We start from the raw sequence: 22731 nt of genomic DNA, 5'->3' as shown, positions 1-22731 counted from the left end.
AAGGGTGATTTTCTTTGGGTGTCTTTTTCTTTCATGAAAGAATGGCTCACGGATTCTCCAAGAAAAAAATCCATATTTAGCAGCTGCATGTCAGGCAAAGCTGCAATTAGGCTGGCATTCGGCAGCTGACAGAGATGTTCTGAATACCATGTGGATAAAATCCTCTTTATTTCACAGACTAAGCTTTCCTCATTGGAACCAAACCAACGGCCATAGGCTCAACTGGTTTCTGTAGGTTTCTAACAGCTATGTGTACAGTCGATCCAACTCACCACCATGCCAGTCTTGAGTAGCAAGTAGTGTACGGTCTGTGTGACATCAGCAGCGTGCATCAGGTTGTGGTAGGGGTTTTTGTGTTTGCTGTATCCCACTTCAAGGGCCTCCACGAATGACACCACCGCAGAGATCGGGATCTGACGGCAAACAAAACAGCAGCACATGACTGCGAGCTAAAAAGCATTGCAAACGGTAAGAAACTTCTTAAAGCTATCTGGTGATTTTAATGATAAGTGCATACAATTTCAATGCATGCACAGTCCCCTCAGCATCTGAAATTGATGTCATAAAATCATGGATCGTGAATCATTGAGGCTATAGCAGACTGCGATTACATATTCATGTCGGCTTCATTTCATTGCCCATGTCGTTTACTCTCAGATGCTGTCACTTCAAGTGCAGTGTCTTCAGCTATAAGACGCTGTGGAAAATGAGCTCCAGTATCAGATGAGATGAAGTATGTCCAACCCCCCTCATATTATGGTCATTGTTTAAATAAAACATCACAATCTAACACTTAAAAGGCAGAGAAGTTGAGTGTGCTCACTTCTATCAAATCAGGCATGTCGAAAGGGGACTGTGAAGGTTATAATGATCCATACTGAATAGTTTCAGTTTCTCCTTGTCTAATGACACAAGCGGGAGGTATAGCGTATAGTGACCAGTCGTACGTCCTTGTGGGTTTTACCTTGAAACGGCTAATGAGGTCATATCTTGTGAGCAACTCGTAGAATATGAATTTAAGTGCGTGATCCCCGCTGGCCTCATTTAGAGCGAACACGTCAAACGACCACTTGTCAACATTCTGTGTGGGGAAGAAAAAATTCAAATAATGACATGCTTCCCCTCAAACAATGTGCTCATCATCTCCAAGTGCTGCAAGTTAGTTTCTTGTCAGTAACTCTGTGTGCTTCTGCATGGATTTGTGTGCACATTTTAATACCTTGAGCACAGATATGACAGAAGAGGGGTAGCTGAGTCCCACCATATTAGAGGTACGTCGGTACATCCTGTTTGGAAGAGATAAAAACATCAAATGAAGCACACCACTGAGTGTAAACACCAGAGGTTACCACACCAGCCCCCAAAAACCACAGCCTAGAAGGTTCCCCACCAAGACTCTATAAACCTTCAAATCAACACAACTCAGTATGAAACTGTGTTGAAAAGGTTGAGAAAAGGCAACAGCACCTGCAGGTCTTTTTTTCACATGCAAAAGGTTTAAGATTTTGTCAAATATGAGGGGTGGAATATAGATTATTTTAATCACAATGTGCAGTTGTATAATTCTCCATGAGATTAGTGGAGTTGTTAGGGTTGGCTGGAAGGCAACTAATGCTCAACATCTCAAAAACATACTGGGATACAAGTAGATTTCTCATAACAGCTTCCATATATGCAACTGAATATCAAGTTGGCCATTTTGTCAGATGAGGACATTTTTTGGAAATTTAAAATGGCGGACACCACATGCTTTGTCACATGCTTTGTGGAAGAGTGGACCGCACTCTTCCACCTTTTCATTTTCATCCTCCCTTTTCCAATCTTTCTTCATTGTAAATATCTGAAAGCAGGCTGCCCTCTGTAAAAACAGATTAAGAAAGATTATAGCTTACATGTTTGAAGCTTATTGATTTGAACAAATGCATGTTGCATGTTAGTGTGTGATAAAGCACAGCCTTGGAGAGGAAGCTGTTTGCAGCTCTATGAATGATTGTGCTTAGCCAGGCTTGCCAAGGCTGTGATGATGTATGGTCGACTCAGGTGAGTGAGTCACTGTGCAGAGGATGCACACATATTTCCAACAGACTGGAATTTTAAAAGGACCATTTTAGTTTTCAAAACTGTACTGTCTTCTCCACCTTCTGGGCTGCCTTTAGTTTTCATTCACTTAAAGCAACACACACGTTTTGACAAGACATGAGAAACACACATGAAAGCAGACATTGTCATTTTGCGCCATCATTGACGGATGTTTTGTTGCTTTCAGATCTATAAAATGTAACACATTGCATTGTGTGATTGTTAGAATTGTTGTAGCTCTGTGCTTGTGCATCATACACATGTTTACCTCTCAACAAATATGCCAGCCTGGACGGCGTGGACAATGCTGCGAAAGCGAGGTTTCTCTTCATTGCGTCGCAGCATCAGGCCCATCTGACGGGTGAAGGTGGAGGCCAGCCAGTCGCGCACCTCTGAGGGCACCGACTCTGACTGGATGTCACTGAGCTCATCCTCTGTGTCCACCAAACGCCTGAAAGATGGTAGAAGGAAGGACGTTAAGTAAAAGACAGGAAAACAGACAGCTTGCAGAGACTAAAGGCTTACTAAAATATTTATTATTTATCGTAGCACAGGGGATCAAACTCAAATCCCAGTGCTGTCCATCAAATAATATCACCTCTTACGTAACATCAAAACATCCCCGGCCTCTTAAACAGTGTTTCAACAGGGGAGTATTAGAATCCGATTGTGATATAATTCCCTACAGCTACCCTGTTTTGTTGACATGTACAGGGGATCAAGAGCAAAGCCTGTTGGTCTCCACCGTCTGAACTGAATACATGTTCTTATGGCAAAGAGAAAGCATTCACATCACAGTGATAATCACTGTTCTACATGGATTCTGCACTGGATAGTTCATCATCCTCCATCCTGGAGTGGTCATGCCATCGCTGGCCCTAATCTGGTGGGATCTAGATGACGAGAGGCTTACATAATTCCATAAGCCTGGTCATATGTCAGATTCTGGACCTGCATTCAACTATTGACATACTTTCACCTTGTATATTCGCTAACCTTATCCATACCATGACAATTATTTGCCATAACAACAATCTCTGTGTGTGACCTCAGCCAGTTAATGACCTTTTTTTGTTGTCTTAACGTAGAGGCAGTAGAACAGAAAACCCTGTTTTCACTTTGGTCACTGACAACCTGTTTTATTATTTTGTTGTTTCAGGATGAGAAGATGTTGTGTTGTTGTGTGCCCACATTTGTCACAATATATTCAGTGGTGGAAGAAGTATTATAGTCATTTACTTGAGTAAAAGTAGCAATACCACACTAAAAATATTCCATTATACTACTTAAATTAAGAAGTCTTGTATTCAAAATGTTACTTAAATAGAAGCAGTGTGATATCATTATATTACTGAATCATCATTATACATGCATTAACATGTATGCAGTACTTAAATGTTGCAGTTGGTGCAGTTAATTTGAATTGCTTAATATACATAGTAGTAGCTTAATCTATTAAAAACACATTTTATAAACTGATAATATATTTTGTTTGTAAAACCTTAAAAGTAACTAGTAACTATAGCTGTGGAAAAACAGTAAAGGAGTAGAAAGTACATTATTTCATTCTGTAATGTAGTGTAAGTACTTCAGCACAGGGATGAAATGGTTAAAATGAAACTAAGAACTACAGCTCAGGTCAATTGCCATACTAATGATAGTCATCTATTTTCCAAAGTCTGGCCTCTGTCAGTGCTGCGCTGTTGTTCTCAATAAATTAACCATGTGAATACTTTTTCTACCGTAGAATGCTACTGTTTTCTTACCTTGTTTCCTCGATGTAAACGGATTCCAACACCGACGCTGCATACTCAAGGTTTTTCTTGAGGTCAGTCAGGGAAGCCTCTCCTCTCTCCAGTTGCTTCACCAGACATCTTAATCTAAAACAGAGATTCAGAAGTCATTTAACAAATGCAATTACTCTCCTGCCATCTTGACATGATGAATTAATTGCAACTGATATTGGATTAACCTGGTCTGGGTTCCTGCTGCACTAGGCAACTTTTTTTCTGCTAAAAAATAAACATGTATTCTTGGTCTAAATCACAACATGGAACAGCAATAGAAAGCAAACAAAATACAATTTGACCAAGAAGCTGAATTTAATGTGGTCTGGGATATACACACTCCTCCATCAACATAAAAGTACAAACTGTCCAGCAGTTCAACTTTCAATACATTCAATATACTCTCCCTAAAAAATAATAAAATAAGACAATATAGACCAAAAGTAGAGTCAGGCTTGCGCAGTTGCACACTGTTTTCATACTTTCTTCTAGTCCATTTAAGCTCTGATGAGTCTTTTTCTCCTTCTCTAGTGTCTTGATTGGCATAAGTATAAAACTATGCTATAACTTGTCAAACACAGTTGTAATTAATAACATTAATAGTGGCTGCAGTCATCTACATGTGTCAGCTCCAGAGCTCTTGTATTGTGCATGCTGGCTCACTACTGGGACACTTAATTGGAACGAAGCCATCATTAACTTTATTAGTTCCACCTGCTATGAGAAGTCAAAATGTCTCTTGTTTGAAAGGGCTTAATATTCTAAAAACTGCAGATCTGTGATGCCTGCAAACTCAGTACTATTTAGAAGCTCTATGTGCTTCTCCTATGTGGCTTTTGACACCATCATAACTTCATTAGATTACTTGCATAACTGTGTCAGTGTCACTAAATTTGCCCTTGACTGGTTCAGATTCTATTTTTGTAATCTTAAGCCCTACACCAGTAATTCGTAAAGACAGTAAAGAGCTTTCTAAAGTTATTACAGCTTTTATTGTGGTAGGAATTTGTAAGCATTTGCTGGTTTTGTACTTGGAAAAAAAATCTTTTAATTACCGTATATACCAGTTGGTGTTATATTAACTGATTTTACATTGCAGTACAATGAGGAACTTTTCCATCATGCAAAATTGATCATGGTAGGTTTAACTGAAAAAGATTCTGTTGTGTAACATACATGTATTCAGTAAAACTAAATGAATTTAATATTTGACTGATACATTGAAAACTAGCTGGTATCAAAAGTGTAATATTACTGAAATGATAAAACGCCATGTTCTGTGTTATATTTTGCCAAGAGTAATTCACTTGTGGCTATAGATCAATGCGTGTAGCATTATTCCAGAGTCCTAGAAAAGCCCACCAAAAATAGCACTGAAAAGAAAACCAACTTCACATAAATTTCTGCACACTGCAACCTCTTGCAGTATACCTCCTGCTGCTGTGCTGGAGGTCACATGCTCCCCTTCACAGTGAATGCCCACAGAGGCTACGCTGCTGAATTATTAAGCAGAAAGGTGGCAGAGTAGGAGGTTTCAGATGCTCTCATTGATTACATTCCCTGACAGCAGTTGCAATTTTTACCAACTACAGGCCCCAAAATGTTTCTGTGAAGATGACTGAGGAAAAATGTTCAATATTCAATAATGTAGTTTGGCCCATTTTTTTTTTATGGCCAAATTTAGGGTTTGGGCCTGAATGTGTTGTGTGTACAGCAATGAAACACCTTCTACACGTTAACAGATCACATCCTTTTCTACACACTAGCATACTTGCTTTTCTTTTAAATGTACTAAGAAGCCCTCATAATACATAATGCAATCTAACTTGTGTATATGTGGCTGCAAGACTTCAAAGTGAACCAATAGCATACTGTCTGCTGTGCAGTAATATCAGATGGAAATTGCTGAAAATAATCTGGGTATTTCCCCACCAAGTCCACCCCTGCAAAAGAGCCACACAGTCATCATTTCCATATTCATGCAGATGTCTAATGAGAAGAAAGATGTTTAACAAGACTAAAGGCAAAGCCAAGTGGAAAACCTTTTAAGAAGCTTTTTTGACTTTGATTCACCCGTGTGTCTCACTGAGGAGATACGCTTCCATTTGATGAAATGTATAACACCACACTTACTGACTCAGCTGTTTAAATCACACACCTTTTTTGCTGTTTATATGTTTTTAACTTATTAATGTTATCTACAATGACTGATCAAGGCTCATGGTGTCAAGAAAAAGGCAATAAATTCAATGAATCAATACATAAAACAACCTTGAATTCTTCCTGCAGAGCATGCATGAAAACTATTATAGTAAATTTCTGTACCTAAAAGTACTGCAAGTAACTTTTAACTGGTTATGAAACAGTCTCAATATATTACCCATGCCTCAATATGACCTACATAAACAAACAAGACTATCAGTGAGAAAAGTGGCTATCTCTATAGTTATTCTTAATGCCTGCCACTGGGTCGGATTTAATTGGATTCCCCTTGAATTCAATGAAACAAGGTGGTAGAAACACTACTGCTTTTGTCCACAGGGGTTGCTAGAATCAACACAAAATGAAAGTTCCTGATACAAGCTTTATGCACAGCGATGCTAATTCCTAACATTAATAATGTTATCATACTCATTATAAAGATAGCTTGTTGTTTGATGAGGTATAATGATCACCATCTTAGTTTAACTAAACACAAAGTATTTGGTCACAAATTAAAGGACTGGACACACTGATATTAAGAGCTGATGGTAGCACTGGATGAAAAGCCAGATGATCACTAAAGTTATTACAATTCATCCTGAGAGGCAATCCATTTATTAGTTGCTGAGACACAAACCTGCTTGTGGCACTGCCGGAAAATTCAAAGGATAGTAGTAGATTTACTTCAATAATCCCCAATGGGGAAATTGTTTTATTACTCAAGGTTTACACTCATAGGCCCAAAATAAAGTCATGATGACACATTGTCTGACAACCTGACAATTTTCATGGCAATCCATCTGATAGTTGCTGAGATATTTCAGTCTGGACCAAAGTGGTGGACCAACTGACAGAGTAACATTGCCACCCCTAAAGCCATACCACTAGAGTTGCCAAAAATAAGTGTTTTTAAATCCAGCATTGTGTACATCCATGTTTACTAACTCAAACTCTTCTTCGTCCTTGCTTTTTCTGGCACACTGCAGCATAGCTTGATTTGTTACCACCATATGTTGATCACTAGAATAGTGTGTCACCATTTGTAGGACTGTGTGTGCATTAGATAAACAAAACTGGGACCTATTCACAATAAAACAGCTCCATAGCGCTACTAGAGGTCTCCGACTCCCCAGGAAACATTTAACTATGACTATTGCTTCATGTTCTGAAATTTCTCTTTAAAGCTACTGACAGCTATTTTAAGTATCATAAGGAACTGAATGGATGAAGGGTAAGCTGCAACTCTAGAAACACTGCACATGTGATTTGGTTGGCACTAATGATGGTTATTAAGAACAGCTGTGTGCCAGTGAGCTTCCCCACTAATATACAAGAAAGGAAAAAATATCCTACCTCCTTCAAGAAAGCTTCTTCTCAGACTATAATTCACCATATAATATTGGAATTTATTCTGTTGCTCACTTGCTTTGATTTTATACCTTGAATCGCAGTTGTGCGGGCACAAATGTGCTCATCTGGAAACCCCATGCTGAATGACAGTAGCACACTGCAAGAAAAAGTTTGTCTCTAATAAGTGCATCTGTAAAAAAGCTTTGTTACAGGATCGCTGCTTTTGTTTGTCTGACAATAGACTGAATGGCCAATAATTTTCTGTTGTTCAGTCAAAAGGTAATTTACCAGATACAGAGCTTCCAGGAGGGCTTTTATAGTGAAAATTAATCCTTTTTTTAAAGTGTTGAGATGAAAGAATGAACAATTTAGAGAAAGAAAGAAGCAAAAGTGAAAATCTGATACAACCATTAAAAAATCTACTTTGTCGAGGGTGTATGCTACTGAGTGAATTGGGCTTTTTTTTAAAAACTAAAAACAAAGACTAGTGATGATGAGTCGAGTGCCAGGATATACAATAAATCAATGTCTCTGCCAAGCAAAACAAAATTGGCTCATTTCACCTGCTGTCATTACCAAGGGAGGCGACACGTGGGGTTAATAGCGGGTGTCAGGCCCAAAGTAACTCCTGGGCACAGAGCCAACTGGGAAATTCAGTTTAAGCCAGAGAAAAAGCTGGTAGGGTAGAAGAGCAACAGCCATGTCATTTGCTATGGCTGAACACTTAGTGGTGAGGCAGTGAACTCATTTCACAATTCCTTTCATTATCAACTTCTCACTCTCGATTCATGGGAAAACAGCTTAAACGTAGTTTTCGAAGTCCTCCAGAGGATCTTAAAGAGAATCTATTTTCTGTAAGATCAGAGTTTTGTAAAGTGAAATTTAACCACATGGATTAAAATAGTTAATGAAAAAGTTAAAGTAATAACAGGCTGAAGGGATCAAGACATATGCTATATAAACATTACAGTAGATGCTTTTAGGGCTGTAAATAAGACTTATTATCATTATTATAATCATTTGATTATTTCACATAAAACAAAAAAAATATTACAATGATGATAAAAAACTGCAAATCAGAAGCTTTACATTTTAGTAAACCATTTGGTAAGTACTGATGAAGCAGATAAAGTTATTCAGCAGTGATACTGTAGAGCACAGTGCAGGTAGAAATATAAATGTAAATACTGGCACTGGAGAGTGCAAAAATATAAACAGAAGATACAATAAGTGTATATAGGCTATTGCTTTGAAATACATTTTGCTCAAACTACTATACTGAGAATATTGCTAATACATATACATGAGATATAGCTGACAGCAGTGATAAATATGATGAAGGTACTGAGTTGCTACTATGTGTGACTTCCAACAGACAGCACAGAGATTACAAGCCAAGCTTTAAATATGGCAAAAATATGAAAGTTTGAAACATAGTAGGCATATAGAAGGAGAGGAGTGGTTTTAAGACATTTTTATTCTTTTTCTGCAGCAAGAATTGGTTCACACTGATTTCAGTTGATCTTATCCCTGAAAGATTAAAATACAAAAACTGCTGTTTTCTGTAAAAGATTAAAATAAACCGGTTTTGTTTAATACACAAAAGATAGATTTTGGGTGGAGTATCATTTAAAGTTTAAGCAGTGAGTGTGTGGGTCTTCTCCTGAAATATACAATCCTCTTAGCAATTTTTAGAGCATTACTTTTGTAAGAATAAAGAGTCTAAAGATAGAGAATCATATGTTCTGCACATATTGTAAAGCCGGCTGAGACAAATAAACTTGTTGTGGCTGCACCAGAATACAGACAGCTCAAACTCCTCTCTTGTTTCTGAACAACACTGTGTCATCTGCAAACCTATGTAGTTTGACAGAGAGCTTATTGGAGACGCAGAGGAGACAGCTCACAGCCCTGACCAGCTTCATAGCTTCAGTGTCTCTGATCTGTGCTTCTCAGACGTACTACATGATGTCTCAAGTTTGACAGCTCAGTATCTCGCTGACAGCTGAAGTCAGACAGGGTCAGCTAGTAAAACTTGACCTGTGGGAGCTCTGATATAATGGTGTTGAATAGTGTGTTGGATTTCACCAAAGAAATCCTGGAATAAGTACTTGAGCTGTCATGATGTAAGAAATAAAGGTGCAGCATCTACACAGACCTTGTGTGATTTGTATGTGAACTGTAAGTGGGTCTGTGCAGGCAAGGAAGTGGATTAGGACAATTTTCTCAAAAGTGTTTTAACTGCTGAGGTCAAAGTAACAGGGCCTTTTAGGTAGGAAAAGTTACAAGCATTTACAAAAGCAAATTCCAGTGGCTGCTAGGTTAAACAAGCCAGCTGTCTGCCTCTACATGTGAAGATGAGAGATTTATTTGCTCTCCCTCATAGAGGTGAGCAGAGAGTACAGATAGGAGATTACGAGTTGGAATTCAGGTTGAGAGCATTTTCCTCCTCTATTCTTATTGCCTTCAGCTCTTTGGCCTCGACTGACCTGCTCAGAGAGAAGAATGGGAGAAAAAAATTAAAGAACTGGAGTGTCAAACTAGATCCGCCCTGCAGTGTACAGTGGGGCTCCACAATGCTCAACCCCTCGACAGCTGTTGTGACAGCCATAAAATGAACATGAAAAAAAGGGGAAATTAAACAGCAGAGGGTAACGTAGCAACAGCATTCTCCTTCCTCTAACAATTGCTTTGTCACTCAAGCAAAAAAAAACACTCCCTGCATACCCACTGGGAAAGAAATTTAAAAATGAAATGTATCCCATTCCCACCTAACTCGTAATAAAAACAGGTCCATTCTTGCTTTGAAAAGCCGCAGCAACAGTCGGAGCCCATTTTCCACCCAGCAGAAAGCAAGGAAGGGGATAAATGGGGCTGGTTGAGCACAGAGGAATGAGAGCACTGCCAGGATGCAAAATGTGGTCACCGCCTGTGTTCCAATGACATTCTAGCCTAGACGGTGTGTAATCAATGGCCCGGGGTCAATGTAATCACCCAGGGAGATTAGCATGCTTTCAGGGAACACACAGGTTTTGGACTGATAAGCTGTACAAGGCCTGTAAAAACATGATGATTCAGTAAAGCAGTGGTTCCACATATTCTGCAGCCTCAACCATGATTTGTGACTGCAGTGGAGAAGAAGCTCATCAATAAAATACTAGAGTCTTGGGACATTCACATTTTGGGAAGACAGATGGGGTGAGGCAGGAATCTGAGGCATCTGGAGACTAAACTTTCAATTGTACAGTATTTAATTCATTGGTCTTTGTCAATACAGGGCTTGTTTTTGGATTACTATGATGTGTTTGAATAATATAGAGTGAAATGTGATTGCAGCATCTTTCAAAAATTCTTTACTTCAATCTTTATATTTTTACTTGTACAGCAGTTTTTTATACTGTCAGATAAATAATTAAAGTCATTTTTCAAGCATTGTTATTGTCAAACACTCTCTGGTTCATTTCATGTGCTACTTAATTTTCTTTTATGTGATATCAAACTAAATAACTTTGGAAGTTTCAAATGTTGGTCAAACAAAACATTGAGCACAGCATTATAAGATGCCAGTTTGGCCTCTGGTAAATTGTGATGGTTAATTTTATACTATTTTCAATAGTATATATACATTTTATAAATCATATTGATAATGGTGACAATGAAAATTATACATTTGAATGGAATCTGTTTGTACATGGCATGGAAAGAAGCCAACATGCACAATAGTTTTTTTTTTTTTTACAGATGTCACTATTTGAATTTGTATCGGTGCATTAATTAAACATTTTTTCTATTGAAAATATGTGTAATTGAAAAGCAACTGGACTCGCTGTTTTGTCTTTGAGGCTTCCTGCCACTCTTTCAAGACTTTCACAAATCTTCACAAACACAAAACATGCAACAGTTGGCTGCTGAGCAGCACAGCTTGTAATGAGAAAAGCTTTCCATTTTACATAGTCAGTGGTTCGTTATTATCAGTATTATTATTTTCTTTCTTTGTATGCTTTTCTGTGAAGACAGTCAACACTGATATCTTAAATTGGAGAACCCATCAGGAGCACATGAATGTACCATAGATCAGCAGTAGATATTTCAACTAATTCCACACATTTAAGTGAATGCATTTTCACACCACATTACGTTAACTAGGACAAAAATTAAACAAAAAGATGATTTTCACATATTACTGAAATTAACCAGGATTGTTTTACAGAAAGGCAAGCTAAAAAATATTTTCTGTAAAATATTGCAATGTGGGATTTTGATGACAAATAATTGGGAAAAAAAGATAAATTGTACACTGCCAAATATTGTCTTTGGATTCAGAACCATCTCTGGTACAGAGAGTGCAAGTGTGTCCTGTCAAAATGTTCTCCTCCCTCCTCTCTCATTGTCTGTTGCTGTGGAACATGAGCTAAATGCCTAAATTGTATGTAAATACAAATTTTAATGTGACACCCACACTGAGTGTTGGTGGCCATTGAGTTTTGGGTGGGAACAGCAACAGCAGGCTCAGGCTGAAGGTTTCTGCTGCTGCTGATGGCTCTAATTAAAATTACAAATACTTTTACAGTGCAAGCGAGCTGCACTCACTGAACAATATTGGTAACTCCTTCAAAAAGTTCCGATATCTGTTCTAAACAAAGCCTTTCCCGTGGGAGGTTGCAAATGACAGATGTGACAAGAATGGTGGGGGACAGAAGAAACCTTAAAAAAGATCAGTGGTTGGCTGAATGCAGCCCACTCATGTCAAAGTCTGCCAATCAAATCCCCAAGATGAAGTAAAAAAAAATTCAATAACGCTATGAGCACTAAATTAAAAAAAAGAGTCAATCCTTAAGATCAAAATCCTTTGTTCATATTAGAGAAGGTACGATGAATTCAGTGGTTTAATGCAACAAAGATAGAAAGACTACATACGTCCAAAATATTAGATTACAGACATTTAGTGATAAGACTCTAATATATTATTATATATTATTTATATAGTAATATATTTAATACACATTCTTTGTTCAGTATCCACCTTTAATCCAAGGCACCAAACAGAAATCCATGAGCTATTCTGAGATACCATGCAGTTATTTTTTCTGTTATCACTAAAATTAGCAATGCTATAATAATCACTTAAAATGTGCACACTCTAAAAATTCCCAGGTAAAACTTGGTGCCAGTTTGGGTTGTATTGATGTTTTTTTTTTTTATATATATATTCCTGTTGGGTTATTTACCCAAACTAAAACATGGTCATTTTGACCCAGTGAGTTGTACAACACAATATATAATATGTTAATGTTATGTTAATATGATACACATATTACCAATACTGTAAATAACAAATAGTTACATTTAACCTCAAAAAGCGCTAAAGTAAATAATAACAGGTAAAATACCAAACATTAATATAAAAATAGTGCTAACATTGGGTCAACAGTGGTGGTTTTCTACTCTTGGTTATTGTGTAAAGTTATCCCAGTAATGCATTACTTCTAATTTGACCCACTGAGTGTGCAGATATAAATAATCAATGTACCAATATATAAAGTCATTATTATTATATACTAACTAAAATAAAATACTAAACTGTGTAGCATATACATAAAACCAATATTATTATTAAGTTACCTCTTGACCTCAACCTTGCATACCACCATCTTTAGCAGTCAGCTCCATGTAAGGTTATAACGGCTTTTTACAGCTTTTCAAGCAGTTATGTAGCATTTGAGCTTCAGTTAAAAGCTGCTCCAGGCAAGACTTTCATGTAAAAAATGCATCAGTCTTATCTAAAGTAGATTGTGAAGGTCAAAGAAGGTTTGCTCAGCCCCCTAATTCAGATGCTGTACATTTTCCCTCTTCAAATGAAAGTTAGGTGTGTCTGGTTTGACCACTGGACAGTCAAGTCTTTTGACTCTGACAGGCAAGTTAGTAAATATAAGCAGATTGTGCAGAGTTTGCTCACATTGTACTGCACATCTGGTTATTAAGTTCATAATGCATGTCATTTGGAGCCCATAATGTAAAATATTGTATTTGACATCTCTATGAGATTATACACTAGTTTGCAAAAGAGAACGTATTGTCTCTGTGTTTTGCAGATTTACTTTATCAGTGATATGACCCATTTTGACAAAATACAAAAAATAATATTACAGAGCATTGGAAACAGGACAACACATGTGCTCATCATTTTCTGTGTCCATGGTCTCACCGATAAGAACATGAAGATATAAAGCTGTAAGAAAAATGGCTTCAGCAAATTCCAGCCTGCACACAATGACTCAATGAGAGGCGATGGACTATTTGGCAACAGCAGTGGGTGGGTGTTTGATTTACCAGCAGCCAAGTCATCATTTTAAAAGGCTGAGCATTCATCTACCATATGGGCTTTTATCGTCTCACTTAACTCTGTATGTATTTCCAATCTCCATGAGAAATAAAGCACTATAAATTCATACTGAAACCCCTAAATTTAAGTGCAATCTCAGAACCAGATCCACGCCCCCCAAAATGACTGGTTGGGTTACGATTACACTGTATTGTATTGAGATCTGGGAAGACAGCAAGGTTAATACAATGAAATCTGATGGAGCAAATACTATAAGCAGTCAGGCGATCTGACCAAATTGAACTAAACCACTGTATCTGGAGGTAAAACCGGAAGTGAGCACAACCAATATGTTGATATTCCCCCACTTCGGAGGAAATATGAGAATTAATACAACTCCAGGATGGATGGTTGAACCAGGAAGTTTGTAAACTTTGATTGGTGTTCACAAGGGGGTCGCCGGGGATTGTATCTCTGTGCTCATCTTTCTTGTGCCACTGGATTTTCTTTTAGCAATGTTGTTTTTTTCTAAGATCTCAGCTCTTACCGTTCATTTTTCTATTACTATTAGGAATTATGGCAAAAATAAGATAATCAGAAGTTGTTATAAAGTAGAGTTTCTTAACATATCTAACTTTGGCGTTCCCCAATGATATTATGAAAAAAGGTACAATGGCAGACAACCAGACAACAAAAACGTCTGCCTTAAAATCAAGCAGTTTTTCTCTCATTAGTTTACACTTTAAACTGATTCTGGTATTTCACACCCCATCATCCTTTTTCAACAGGATATATATCACATTAAGCAAGTAATGATACCATTGAATGACACCTTCCTCCATGGAGGGGGCCTACTCTATTGTTTAGGTAGGGTAATTTTTGATTTGTCACAAAGCCTGATTGAATGACAAAAAGTCCTTATAATCAAAATTGAATTTCTTTAAATTTTTATCTCCATCTTAAAAAAGATGGCTCCCATCTTCCATGCAGACTGATCACGTAGAGAGAGGACATTAGGTTTTGACCAGAGATTATAGAGGCTAATAAATATAATATGAATGTGGTGGGTGTTAAGTATGTGTGAATGGTTGTACTGTCGTATGCGTGTTAATGAGCAAGTGTGTATGGATTTGTGTTGTGTCTGCAAGCCTTTCTAATTCCAAACCACATTTCCTTTAATCCCAGTAAGCGATTTGTGAGTTCTGGGAAGTCATTTGTTCTGCAGGGAAATAAAACAAAGCCAACAGCTTAACAGAACACAGTCAGTCTGCACACAAGCAGCATTACAGCACGATGACAGTCAGCAATGCATTACAAAAACATCCAACTTTGTGTACCTGTATGTGTGTGAATGTGTAGTGTTTGTACTGTGTTTTGGTTTGTATTTCAACAGCATGACTTAGGCCTCTTGTGAGTTAGGTAGTTGACACCCACTGGAGCATACAAGAGTATGGCCAACAGCCAGAAGAACGTTTCATAGTTGACTAATCACATAGGGTAGCACTGCTGAAGGAAAACTTTACACCTGCTTAGAAAATACTTAAAGGAGGAATATTCAGACATAAGAACACTGTATAAGTTGAGAAATTGCTGTTTAAAAACTCAAAATAGTTCAATGTGTCTCTACCCTATATTAAATATATAAATATATATTTTAAGTATATCTGTCAGGTGATTCACACAGTGCAAGAGGACTTGGGTTAATGTCAGGGTTAAAGGTAGAATTTCAATGAGATTAGGGTTTCAGTGTCTCTTTCCTGTATCCTCAAATTAATATTTAATAATGCTAATTAGTATTACCTATTATTTTTAGAGGTGAACATTATTGCCATCTATTGCCAGGATTATTTTCAATGGGAATTCTTTTTCAAGTGAAGAAAGTGCAATGTTTGTCTTGGGTTGCATAGTAAATTGTAGGGAGGTGGTTAGGTTTAGGTTATTTAAGCGCTTTAGTTAAAATATTGGTAAATATCTTGGTTTTGGTTCCATATTAATGCTTCAAGTAACTTTTGGTAACAAACCAAGACCACTACCTTTCCCTGACCCATATTAAAATTAATCGAAAATTTGGCAATGTTATATTATTTACTATATAAACGAGGACACTAGCGAGCAAAGCATTTAGCAAAGCCGTCCTGAGTAGACAATCGTGAGAGCAATGTATCTAAGAAGCAGTGTGCTTCTGTCAACTTTGTACAAAGTAGCTGTCAAACTCTACAACGATAACAAATCTGCAGACCTAAGTGAGGCAGTGGAGTGGAGTTGTACTATGTGTTTTGACATTATTTGTTTAATTAATTCAAATAAATTGCGTGTCATTTGAAATTTGTTAGATCTTGATTTTTGGGGAAAATTACCATTTACTTTGCATCACCAGTCAAATAAAGTGTGACTAGACATCAAATTCACCCTTTACAAAATCAGTGGATCTCTAGTCTTTCCCAAGGTTAAAACTGCCTGAATATAATCACTGAGAATAACAAAATCACCAAACACACATAAAATCGGAAAGAGCAGACATGGCCAATTATTTCTGTCTTTCAATGACTTGCACTATTAATTAGCAGGAGAGAGAAAATCTGTTTTGAGGGAGAGGAGGTCAAATACAAGCAAATGAACCTATGGTAAAAATGCGAGCTCATTGGAACGTAGACACCACAGCAGGATCGCATAATTAAGGATTTAATGGACTTTCTAATGACTGTACTATTGTCCGCCTTTCATTTTAAGCCTCAATTGGCAGCACAGAGAAAGGTTTGAGTAACACATTGTGGAAAAGAGAAAGTGTTTTTGAAATCTGCTGTAACAAACCTATTATTTCACACCTCAGGATCCAGTCAAAAAGGGCCTGTGCTGCCAGGGACACAAATGTTTCATATGCAAAGTACGCCCTTATTTTAATAAAAAGGTGCAGTATGGTTCATCCATAAACAGTATTCACACTCTTATTCATGCAAGTTTATCTTGTCTCACTAATGTCTCAGAACACTCTTCCTTTGATCCTACCCTTTTCTTATTTTGAAATACTTCTGGGAACTATTCAACATACATAAAATATTTTAAAATATGGAAATCAGTGTTTAATTCATAAGAAGCCCAATTTAAACCCACAATCCTGTTACACTATTGCCATTACGTCGTGTTTACAGTTCTCATGACTTGAAATTTGAGAGTCATCTGTCAAAAAGTTGTTCATTCATAAGGTAGTGTTGGAGAATCAAACCCTAAAGACAACCAATTAGCAATCATTGACATGGTGATAAGGATTAAGTGCATTTGGGCCTTTCTTGTACTTTGATCAGTAGTCACAATTCAAGAAAACCGAAACCGCAACTGCTTCAGCATCCAATGATAGTATCATCATAAACACATTATTACCAAAAACAATGCCTGTATGAATTATTACTTCAAAGAAGTTTCACATCCCCGCAGTCAAACTTGTAGCTGCCTAGAAGGTTGGAAATTACCTAGAAACTTGTGGTGTACTTAATAAATGAGTCAGAAGCAACGTAAAGTAAACAATCAGTGTGTGAATTAAAACTGCGCCTTTTAATAAGCTAAACATGACATTTAACTGACTTTATATTCACCAAATCCTACAACTTTTGTTAGCAGAAAGTGTAGGGAGTACTTTATCTAAAATCAACACAGCGAAGCAACATGTAGTTCATATTTGCATAAACAGTTGGGAATGCTGCTGCAGCACCCAGATAATATGCCTGTGTTATTCTCTGTTATTCTTGATTAGCAGAGCCAGCAGAGTGACGCATCTCTATCAGACATTCAACACGCCACTGCACAGCAACTCGAGTCTGTTAAAAGGCAACAGAGAAGTTAGAGATTTGAAATTACAGAAACCTAGGTGTGTAATCAAAGTTCAGTGGCCTGACACGAAACAAGCCAACTGCACTAATTGGCCTCACTGAGCTACATCTCCTGTCACTCCAACATTTCACATGGGGAGATGCTAAACATACACTTATGGAACATATTCATCTCTCTGTAGTATATCTGCCAGTACATCTACAGTATGACACCTTGTCCGTGAATGCGCTGACAATATGTCACTCCATTAACTGAAACAAATGGATCTGCAAATGGATTTTACTCAGAGTGCTCCGAACACCAAAAAACAAAATAAAAACCATTGTGTCTCTAATTTCACATACAAATCCCCTCCTTAATTTGTTTTCAGAGACCATACCTACAGTACTAGCTGTGCTGTCAAAAATACTATCTCCCATGACATGTGTCAGTGCTAGAATATAATCCCTAACATGCAGTGGTGCACAAATTACGTAATCTAAGAGATTCAATTATGCATCCCATGGCCAGCACAGATCTATAGCAGAGAGTAAGAGGCACACAGAAATTAAATGTGGACAAGAGTCTTAGTCAGACCGGAGTATTTGTTGCCTTAAAGTGACACAGTGTTACAGTATATTTGACACAGAAAAAGTTTTTTGACCTTTTGACAGTAAACTTGTAACGGTAAACATTAAACATTTCTTTTACACCAAATGGTGCTCACTAAATCACAAAAATCTCAGAGTTGGCTGATGACTCAGAGTTGGGAACCAGACTATACCTACGTTTTAAGACAAAGTAAAATGGTGTAAAAAAATATGACAAATTATGATAAACTAGAATATGCATGGGGTATAACTGACCTATAAGATTCTTATGCTCCACCTGTCAAGCTCAGTTTACAATGCTAAGAGTCCCAACTTTACCAATTAAAGTCATTAGCAGATTTTATAAGATGTGGCTAACTAGGTAATGAACATGAACTCCATAAGTTTGTGGATAACTTCATCTCCTGCTGACTTATTTCAGGCTGACTTAGACTTAAATTACCACCTTGCAAAAGGTTGTTCAATATGTATTTGATAGCTAACTACATATATTATAATCCAGTGTTGTGTATTGATTAAAAAAAGAGCTACAAGTCAATATTTACAGAGTAGAGTTCTGGTCGAAGCTATTTAACCCCAGATTTGAGAATAGGTACAAACTAATGACTTTTTCAAAATCATCTCATGAAAACTACCCCACAGCCAATACAGCCTCTTACGTTGATTAACGTTAGTATTTTGACCACTGTCCTGAATCCTGAATAGGGCTTTTTCTACGTGACCTGTACACATTAATGTAGCTAGCCTATAATTTGCTGACCATTGGCCTTGAAAGTAATGCTAGTTTACTATTGTAGATAGCTAGCCAGGCATTCTAACATTATGGCTAGTGTAACATTACAGCTTCTGTTAGAGCAAACAGATCAGATTCAACAAATCAGAAGGAGTTGAAGGAAGACATTTTAGACACTTGAACTACAATCATGGTACTTTTGGAAATATTAACAAGGCTTTTGCCAAGAACTTGCACCTCCATGATCCATGATCGCTCTATGACATGCTAGCAAACAGGATAAAGTGCAGTTGTATGCGATGGGACAGGTTAGTTGCTCCAAACAGCTTTGGATAAAAAGTATGTGTACACACCCAAATGTAGGCTGGAGTTGTCAAAACATTTAAATATGTTAAAGGGAGAGGAAATAGGCAGATTTTTATATAGAATTACTCAAAAATGCACTTATATAACATTGTTTTACAAATACCCCAAAATAGCTTAACAATTCACATCGGAACACAGGCTTAAAACTTGGACATTTTTGTGGGTACACACAATGAGTTTTGGTGAGCAAAACCCAAAGGAAAACTTCAAAGAGGAGCTTTTTAATCACCAAAAGGACTTCTTTTTTAATATTTTCTGTTGACTCCTACATGTTTGGCCAGTTGTGTTTGGTCATGTTTTGTTAGTATATTCACTGTTGTCCACCATGTTTCCAGTTCATAACAACGTCATTAAATGCCAGTAATTCACTTACAACAATCTAATAAGGTTAAACCAGATTTTCAAAGGTCGTTGAATTCCCATGTCAGATGAGTCATAGGCTAGAGATTAAAAAAGGCTTTCTGTCTGTCTGTCATCCACAAACACACTCACTCACACACTTACAGAAAATATACACATACACTTACATAAAGTTGTGAAGCTGCAGGCAGTGGTATAGTTTGCAAAAGCATTTTTGAAAGCATACATTTCACTGCTTCAAATCCTTGGAATTGGCTTCATGAATTACAGTGTGGAAAAGGGGTTCGTCCTCCCCAAAACTACCAATAGGGTGCCTTTCAGGGAACCCCAACCTGCTTTATTAATGCTGCTCAGCGGCCAACAGTAAAACAAAACTGTAGAAATATCAGGCAGCTACCCAAAGTCAAATAGGTAATGCCATGAATGTTAAGTAAGGACCTGCTGAAAACAGAATATTAAGACTTGGTAAACCCCAAAATTAATTGGGTTAAAAAAATCCTCAGTCACAAATACAACATACACACATTCTACAATTAGACCTAATTGCTGTGCAACACTTAAAACGTATTAATGATGTAAGAATAGCGATCAACCCAGGAACACTGGTTTCACAATCAGATGTTATTTTTAGGAATCTTTCCAGCACTGATTAGCTAGCACCACACTGGATGCCAGCAGCAGGTGTTATCATTGCCAAATGATACTGCTAGGCTAATGATTTGAACATGGAATTTTTCCAACCTGACAGGTCCATGTGGGCACAGCAAACTAAAATCTTTTAACAATAACAACCAATCCAAGGCAATTGAGATGTGTGAAAAACTTTTCCCGAGCTGTGGAAAGTGAGACGACTTAAAGAGCAATCTAAAAAAACACAATTACAGTTGAAAACTTGGAAGTTAATAAGATGAAGTAACACAAAGCACGGCGTGAAGAAAAAAGTCATCTCACAGGCAGATGGAGGAAGGCGGGTCAGAGTGGTGGCAGACAGAAAGAGAGGACATTCACTGATACTTATTTGTGCAGTTAACAATCAGATGTGAAGTCATTTCCTCAATTGATCGTAGATTAGATCTAACTGATTAAATCTAACTGTGACTGCAAAAGCGGTTGTTTTAGTACCAAGCAGAATCAGAGATAATGGGTTACAACTGAGAAAGGAGTACACAAATGATTAAGGAAATCTGAAATGCATTATATTTTTTTGATTCATTCATATAAATTAATTTATATGAGTTAAATGATTTCTATTAATTTCTTTGATGTTTTCCTTTATGGTTCCAAAATTGCTAGAATGACTGCTGTATTATCCAGTGATTGAACATCATGACACAAGACACATGAGTGAAGACTAAAGATTTGTTGCTGTTTTGGTCAAAGATGATGATGATGATGGTAATGAGCGAAGAGGGCTTGATCTTTGCACCCAACGTAGTGTGAAAAGGACAACTCCCTCAAGCAGAGAAGGTAAGACTCCTAGAAAATGAAAGATACCTTTTGGAAATACTGCCAAAAGAGTGGAACCCCTTCCTGGGCTGACAGGTACCTGGCCTCTAGAGACACAAACTGAGGCTAACATTTATAAACGTGCAATCTCAACACCTGTAATCCCAATTTGAGGCATTCTTTTTCAAAGCAATCCCACAGGTATAAACATCCCAACTGGTCTTTCTTTTCTCTTGTTGGCCAAATCACTGCAGCTCAAGACTTGCTCTTTTCTCAGATTGTCTATGACCTGGAGCAGTTTCCTCTTCCGGGAGGATTTTTGTGATGTCCACCATTTCAACCGACATTCTATTTTATTGTTAAGGTCAGTCTTCTTCAGGTTGTTTGTCTGATGGGCCAACATTATGGTGAAGGTCACTGAGCCTTTTTGTGTCTGTGGAAGCCATTATTGTTCCTGAGGGTCTTTGTGTTGGCATAGGATTTCATTTTGTCTAATGAGTACCTCATTGTCTGGAAAGTATTTCACATTTGTTTCTGCTGAGCTTCTAGAAGTCTTGGAGGAGTTGTTGAGTTGGCAGAGGGATTCAAAAGCCTCAGGGGTGATAGTCTGAGCTCGACAACTCATTTTCACTGCCAGTATTCAGGCCTTTTTCAGTTGTTTAAAAAACCTAATTAATAAATGCCATACAGTTTTCTTTTCTGGCTTCTACATTAACAAAGGGTTACTGTATTTGATAAATAAACATCTTAATAAGACGTAGCCCGAGTTCATCTGACAAATACTCCTCTCATTCTTCTCCCTCAGTCCTTTACTCATCCTTTACACCACCCTGATAGCAGCCTTCACACCCCTCGCTCGTAGTTTTTTTTATGCTGATTTAAATGCTTCTCAGGGACACTCTGGACCCATTTACACTGTGCACAATTTCTCATATCCAGACAAAATCCATGAGGTTTAAGAAACTGTCACTCACAGTTAGACTATGATTACAGTTATGCATCACTGTTGGCCAGATCACAAATCTGATTGCAATCCCTTGTTTTCCAGTGCAAAAATGCAAAATAGGGTCACCCCAACTCCAGAAGAAAAATACCTCCTGTTAGCGGTTTAGTCACAGAAATAACACATTAGGTAGTGTTGGCTAGATAACATCTATCCATAAACCAACACAAACACATAAATGAATTGCATTATGAACTACAAGAGGGACAATTTTTCTTGAGCTTCACAGCTTTCATTATTAACGCTGTTCAGTCACCCATACAGATCAGAGCTATCCAACACATACAGATCATTCAGTGGTTGCACTAATCATGGCTTAGATAAATATTACAACAGCAAGCTGTTCCTTCTGTATGAATATACAAGAAGAATGAAAGCTAATGTAGTATAATTTTACTTTAGCTTGCTGATGTTGTTATGCAGTAAAGCTTACATACATCGATCAGCCATAACATTATGACCACTGACTGGTGTGTCCAACAGTGAATAACACTGATTATGTCATTATCGTGGCACCTGTCAGTGAGTGGGATTTATTAGGCAGCAAGTGAACATTTTGTCCTCAGGTTGATGTGTTAGAAGCAGGAAAAATGGGCACTGTGAGGATTTGACAGGGGCCAAATTGTGATGGCTGTACAACTGGCTCAGAGCATCTCCTAAACTGCAGC

General features: G+C 37.5%; 1 protein-coding gene across 1 annotated transcript in view; it reads right to left on the bottom strand.

The window, feature by feature from the left end:
• pde1cb (phosphodiesterase 1C, calmodulin-dependent b) overlaps window positions 1-22731 on the bottom strand; it is a 91555-nt gene that overhangs the window by 18294 nt on the left and 50530 nt on the right. The window contains exons 4-8 of the mRNA XM_035671476.1: window positions 3846-3959; window positions 2348-2530; window positions 1220-1286; window positions 965-1081; window positions 273-413 (exon numbers count right to left, since the gene is read on the bottom strand). Coding sequence (XP_035527369.1) covers window positions 273-413; window positions 965-1081; window positions 1220-1286; window positions 2348-2530; window positions 3846-3959 — 622 coding nt within the window. The remainder of the gene's footprint in view (window positions 1-272; window positions 414-964; window positions 1082-1219; window positions 1287-2347; window positions 2531-3845; window positions 3960-22731) is intronic.

The sequence above is a fragment of the Morone saxatilis genome, unplaced genomic scaffold (genome assembly GCF_004916995.1).
Source record: "Morone saxatilis isolate NCDOM2014 unplaced genomic scaffold, NCSU_SB_2.0 Contig23, whole genome shotgun sequence".
NCBI lineage: Eukaryota > Metazoa > Chordata > Actinopteri > Moronidae > Morone > Morone saxatilis.
The sequence above is the reverse complement of the archived record's forward strand: the minus strand, read 5'-3'. Positions and strand labels throughout refer to the sequence as shown.